General features: G+C 38.1%; 1 protein-coding gene across 3 annotated transcripts; it reads left to right on the forward strand.

Annotated features, from left to right (window-relative positions):
• Positions 1–8: 8 nt before the first annotated feature.
• LOC136500918 (poly(A)-specific ribonuclease PARN-like) lies at positions 9–4,833 on the forward strand. 3 transcript variants are annotated; one of them, XR_010770129.1, is made up of 9 exons: positions 9–519; positions 1,336–1,466; positions 1,808–1,990; positions 2,078–2,190; positions 2,516–2,632; positions 2,813–2,927; positions 3,018–3,233; positions 3,442–4,163; positions 4,306–4,833. XR_010770129.1 is itself a non-coding variant. In XM_066496389.1 (8 exons), the coding sequence occupies exons 1-8, from the start codon at positions 233–235 to the stop codon at positions 4,077–4,079; spliced, it is 1,800 nt and encodes a 599-aa protein (XP_066352486.1). In that variant the 5' UTR covers positions 9–232; the 3' UTR covers positions 4,080–4,833. The 3 variants fall into 3 exon arrangements, 1 of the variants encoding a protein (XP_066352486.1); XR_010770130.1 differs by having other exon boundaries at positions 4,413–4,833; XM_066496389.1 differs by having other exon boundaries at positions 3,442–4,833.
• The last annotated feature ends 1,899 nt before the right edge of the window (positions 4,834–6,732 follow it).

Consider the following 6,732-nt stretch of genomic DNA (forward strand, 5'->3'; position numbering starts at 1 on the left):
CAGCCCAACTTTGTACGGCCCGCTACACCACTGACTGGCATTCGGCTCGGCGACTGCGAAGTCCGAACGCAACGCCGACCGCGCGCCGCCGCATTGCCACCCGCTCACCGCGCGCCGCCGCCGCCGCTCCCACCCGTTCTTTTCAACCGGTCGATCACCCCGCTTTCCCCCACCGTTTATCCTTGCTCTTTGTCCCTGGTTGTGCTCAGCGTCTGGTTCCGCCACTGGCCCCATGGCTGCCCCGCGCGCCGCGGTGGCCTCGGCGAAGCAGGTAACGAGGCAGAACTTCGCGGAGGCCGTGCGGGAGCTGGGGACCCACCTGGAGGCGTGCGACTACGTGGCCGTGGCGGCGCAGAAGACCGGCGCCCCGACGGGGTGGCGCCGCGCGCTGCCGGTGGACACTGCGGAAACGGCGTACCTCAAGGCCAAGCTCGCCGCAGAGTCCTTTCAGCCGCTGCAGATCGCCGTCTGCCCCTTCAGGCTGCGCAGCTCTTCCCCGTCTACCCTTGTGGCCTACCCGTAAGAACCTCTCTCTCACTCGTCGTCCACATGAAACATTAACAATTGGCAAGGTGGTTTTGCTATTTGGTTGGGCGATGTGTGGTGCATAAACCTATTATTTGCAGGCTAAGCTTGAGGAATTTCGTCAAACACCTTTTGTATCCATAAATGGATGCTGCTGCTTTTTCAGATTCTAGTATGAAATGTGAATGTTGTAACATTGACATTTTCTGAAGTTCAGTTATTCTGTAGCAATTAAGGAATACTCTCTGGTCACAAAAACATGTCGTTTAGGATAAGATTTGCACAAAACTTAAAAATTACAAACATCAATAACTATTAAATTTTAGTTTTGAAACCTGTAGGTTAAATGAGTAAATTCATACTCTAAATACTTGCAAAATCTCTTAGAATTTCAAGGATTTTAAAACATTTTCTTAAAGAACTTAGTGGTCAAAGATACGCATCAAAGGCTGTGCAAAGTCAAATGTGTCAAGTATTTTTGACTGGAGGTAGTACATCCATGTTATGTCTGAAGAGGTTTAGCTAGAATTGCTATGTGAGAAACTAGTATGCATGGGAGTTGACTTGAGACCACTAGATTTTGTGTTCTTTGCTTTTTTTTTTGTACAATCATATTTTCCATGTTTGCTGAGAACAGTTTCCAGGATCCTTTTTGGTATATGTTCATTTGGTTTCGTATGGTTTGATGAATAGATGATCAATCCACTTTTTTCACTTGATAACATTTCTGTATGTTTCTTTACTTCAGCCTTGTCATTTTTATTTTATCATCACTGATGCTGAGTGCCTATGGGTGCTTTGGTTATACAGGTACAATTTTCACTTATTTCCTAGAGATGAACTACAGCTCGGAATGCCTTCATACAGTTTCTCTTGTCAATCATCTTATTTATCAACTATGGCTAATGATGGTTTTGATTTCAATATGTGCATATATGATGGTGAGTAGTAAGATACGGTGCCAAAACAACTACTCCCTCTGTTTGTATTAAGGATTCAATAAAGTCAAACTTCATAAAGTTTGGGCAACAATTATTCAAAATATGTACATGGTTTTTAGATAAAATTTGTATCACTAGATTCACATCCCAAACATCTGTTAATAAGAAAAATCTTTTGTAGCAATTGGTGATATATTGTAAGAATAATTGGTGGTCAAAGACAAGTACACTTATATTCTATAGACTCTCCAAATCCTAATACGCCTTATAAAAATAAACTGAGGTAGTAGTAAGGTTGTTTGATATACAGAGGATTAATTTTCTGTTGATTATACTGGCAGGTATTTCTTATCTATCAAGGGTTCAAGAATCCATAGCAAGGCAAAAGATCTTTACTCCTTGTCCTCAACAATTGTTGCCATCTCCAAGCACATCAGTTTCTGATTCAGTTTTCGTGAATAGAATAAAGTCTAAGATATTGCACTGGCGAAAAGGATATGCTGACCCAAGTAAAAAAGATGATGGTAGATTACTTTTGAGTTTTGATAAATGCTTACAGCTCACCACTCTTGTCTTTCACTTTGATGGCTCCTAGTCTTCTTATTGTGCAGGTTCTTTGGTTAGTTCCCTTAGCAGATTAATTTTGGGTGGTGAAACATATGGTTCCAGGCCCAGTATGAGTATTGATGTCTGCAGTGATCGGCAAGTTCAACTGGTCTTGGAGGTGTGATTGTACAACATAAGTTTGATGTTTTCTCTAGAAAAGAAATGGTTTTGTACTTAAGGAAGCAAATTATGAGTCCCTAGTTCATGTTCTTTGGTTGCAGTTATCAATCCTGCAAAGAGTTGAATGATCAAAATTTCATATCATGCTTTTAATATGAAAGATGTAGTTGAAATAAGCTGTTCTGTATGTAATTGTAGGAAACTGTGATTACTGAAAAATTGGTTGCTCCAAATGTTGCTTTTGAATTCCCTCTTCTTTACAGAGCCAAATAGTAACTCAACTGTACTGGAGCATTCTTTAACCATTTTGAGTTATTCTGCAGGCAGTAAACCATATCTCTGATGACCTTGTATCTATCGTTGTTCCGCACAAAGCTGGAGCTGCTAGGTCTGTGCGTGTGATCTTTACTAATTCGAAAGAGGATAAGAATCTTCTCCTGGTTTGAATCTCTGCTTCTCTAGAAATCAACAGCATTATGTACAATGTATAAAAACAATCAACAACAAGAACAACAAAGCCTTTAAGTCCCAAACAAGTTGGGTAGGCTAAATGTATAAAAACAATAAGATATCAAAAACCAGAACTTATTTAAAGTCCATTTTCTCCGACTCACTTGCAGATGGATATCCAGAAATTAGAAGATGAACAAAACTTTAAATTCCGTGGATTTCGAGAAGTTATTGATCTACTATCATCTTCACAGAAGCCAATCATATCGTACAATTGCTTGAATGGTAGGTTGACACATAACCAACTCGCACAATTATATGGCTTGTTAACCTCTTGATATGTTCAACATGTCATTTTTTTTTCTTTTTTCTCAGATATGACAATGCTGCACACCAAATTCATTGCACCTCTTCCGCCAAACATGCATGAATTTATATGTTCCCTAAAAATGGTCTTCTCTAATGTTGTTGATATCAGCCACCTGTGGAGGCAAATTGGCCCTTTGAGAAAAGCGAAGAATATACAAGCTGCTCTAAGTTACTTACAAAGACAGTACTTTGTGCCAATTGAAATAGAAATACCACAGCAAGGTATAATTCCAGCTAACATTATTCATACATCTTGTTTCTTAGTAAACCATGGCTTACGGTCTCCCTCATACTTTACGAAATAGAATGTAGAGTTTGTTATTGGTAATTAGTAACACGAGCATCAAACTGTTATCTATATATTCATAGTGCTTCCTCACTAGCATTTCAATTAAGTTCTCTTTCTCTCTCTTTTTTAACTTTTGCACAGATGGTACCAGCAGTGTAACAAAAAATGAGCAAAATGTTCTGAGAATAACAAAGTTATTTGCTAAACTAAGTAATTTACTGAAAATCAGTCCTGAGTACCAACTGCAATCTCGTGAGCAGTGCACCACAGTTGAAGAATATTGTAACATCTTCTATCCAAGTTGTGTGGTCGAAGGTTCTGATGGTGCTAACTTTGCTATTGAGTCAGACACCACAGAAACTGTGAGCACTGATAACATCATCTTCTTGTGGGGCTTTAGGGAAAAATCTGTCAAGGAGTTAAAACCTTACCTTATTGGCTTACATCAAGCCTTCTCAGAAGATTTTGATGTCAAGTTGTTGGATAAGACATGCTCAGCTTTGATATTCCGTGATTCTAATACTGCAATTCAGTTACTAAAAGAAATAAACTCAGAAGGCCCCTCGCTAAATAGATTCTTCTCAGAAGGTCTGAAAGCTGCAGGTTTTGAAGTGTATAGAAAGGTCTGCAGGTTAGGACTTTGGGATTCAGATTTAGCGGAGGCCCTCGAGGATGTTTCATCTGAGCTAGGTGTTCCGACACTTCCTGAGTGCAGCACCTCTCAGATATACTGGAATAGTGCATTGATGCTGGATCTGAAGGAGTATCTGGAATGCTAGAACATTATGTAGCCCCTAATATCTTTTACCAGGTTCTAAGATTAATGAGAGCTCCCCTCAAGAAACAGCAGCAGACCACATCAGGTGAGTGAAACCAGATGTGAAGTTTACATTTTTCAGGACATTTGATATTCAATTTGGGTCAAACTTGATTTTTGGCATCGGCCATTATACAAGATATCAGCAAGGTTTTCAGCATAATGGTTGGCCTATCTTTGAACTGCAGGCACCTTCATGTGCGGAGATGATTATTGGTTTATTATGATGTTACATGACTAGCTTGTATGTCATCATTTCGGAGTTTCTGAACTATGCTTCTCTTGCTTTATGCAGCCTCAATAGCAGCATCGATATTCTGGTTTCCGATTTAAACTGGCCAATGTTTAACTTGATTACTGCATGCTGGCTACAATTGCGTCAGTCTGGCATAAATGGACAGTATGCAAGAGGCAGTGAGGTACCCTCCGTGTGCCTCCGTATAAAAAGTCAGTGCTGGAATGCTAAGTACCGACCTTGTTCACGGCATCACGCATGGAAGTTCAATGGATCCTGGAAGTTGGTTTCTATAGCAGTCAGGCAATTGTGAACAGAAGCTACTTTTTCTCCTGCCTAATTACCTTGCTTTTTTGTGCTTGGAATTTGAAAATACGAGATATAGATAGGGGCCTTGCAATTATATGCCATTTAACATATGCAATATTAAAGTCGCCTTTTGATATGGGCACGTTCAGGAAGTCAGCATGGCGAAAGTATGGTTTAATCATGCCTTTGCATCATTACGTCCTTTTCTATCACTGGTTTGCCATGACATGTATTCGTTATATACACCTAACCAGTGGCCGGTTTAGAATTTTAGGTTGTTTCCATGAATGATTTGTCACTCAGATCCATCACAAAAAATGGAACAAAGAGTGCATGTGCTCAACCTTTTTTGGTGCTACTTCGGTACTAATCGCTGATTAAGTAGTTTAGCTGATCGTGAAAATATCAGAATAGCGTTGGTTAGATAATAGTAACTGAAAATGTGTGACACATGTAAGGATATAACAAAGATATCAATACCATATGTCCATATGGGTTTATCCCAGATCCTAAACCCTTGTTTTTCTTCGTTTGTTTCTATGTTTCTTCTTTCACCAGTCTTTTTGTTTCCCTTAGTGATTTTTGAATTCAAATTTGAAGTTTGTCTCAAACTAAATTGATTCAATGTGTTTGCCAATTACTTAACCATTATTTTTCAAGAGCTCATCGCATTCACAACACAAACAATTCCATTTCCATGTCCTAATCACCGCAATGCCTTTTGAACAACCTCAATCAGCTTTAAAAAGTTATACACCCTCCATCCCAAAAAAAAAATACAATTTTAGATTTAAACTAGTCATACTTTCTCAAGTTTGACCTATTTTATAGAATAAAATATCAACATTTATGTCTCTAAATAGATTTACTATGAAAATATATTTCATAATCAATCTAATAATACTTATTTGATAAAAATAGTACTTTTTATATAAAGATAGTCAAAATTAAAATTGTTTGACTCCTTGGAAAGTAAGAATTGCTTTTGTTTCGGGATGAAGGGTGTACAGTCCAAATATATGAAGTGATTTCATATTTCCGCATATTCGCATGACTAATGATAAAAGGGCTACCTAGCCATTTGCCACATATGTGTTCTTTAGATGAATTTGTTTAGGTGAGCAATCGCCAAACTTTTCTTCTACTGGTTACCACACACCACGCGGGACTTGTGGAGTTTTGGATTCTGCTCTAAGAGAAGCAAAATTGTGTGTGGTTTTCTTTGTTCAACAGCAATTAGACAACTTTGCGAGTATGCCAACACGAGGCAATCTCAGGTCATGAGTCAAATAGCCCCAATTCTTCACCGATCAAAAACCGTAAGAGTAAAAGGGACAATTAAACCAACTTTTTATGGTGTCTTTTTATGCCTATACCAAGTATGAACAAATAAGAAAGTCACGCTAGAACAGAAATAAAACTGCATGTGATCACATGGTGTAATAATGTACTCATAAAAAATCCACGTAAGATATAAACTTTTCCATAGAGACACAACTCAGTCTCTCCTCTCTTGGAGATGCTTGTAACAACCTAAAAATCCACACACCAAAAATCACAACTACAAAATTTTTGTTGTTAACCTCATGCAATGTTGAGTGACAACTGTAGGAGCTAACCCTAGGTTTTTCATTAGTTGTAACCCAACTAGACAATTTCATGAGCATAGCATGTCATTTGTTAATTAGGTTTATTTAAATCCTAACAAATAAAATGTTGCATACATTGTCAACTCAAATTGTGATTTGGATTTCCAATTGCTTCACAACTCCTTTTAAGTAATAAACCACAAAGTAATTATTAATCAAAACAAAGAATAAATGCTTAAAATGAAAACCATTTCTATTTTTGTATAATAAAACTACCACTATTTTTGTTACACAAAATAGCTGAATAAAGTCCCTAATATATATATAAAATAGTGTTGTGGGCCTCACATCTAAAAATCCAATGAATAAGGTACACCAGATTTGAATTCAAACTCCAAACCAAATTTGAATTCAAATAAAGAAGAAGAAAAAAAACAAAACAGAAAATGAAAAGAAGAAAAGCCTCGCAGCCGGCTCGGCCT

Source organism: Miscanthus floridulus, chromosome 13, assembly GCF_019320115.1.
Source record: "Miscanthus floridulus cultivar M001 chromosome 13, ASM1932011v1, whole genome shotgun sequence".
Lineage (NCBI taxonomy): Eukaryota > Viridiplantae > Streptophyta > Magnoliopsida > Poales > Poaceae > Miscanthus > Miscanthus floridulus.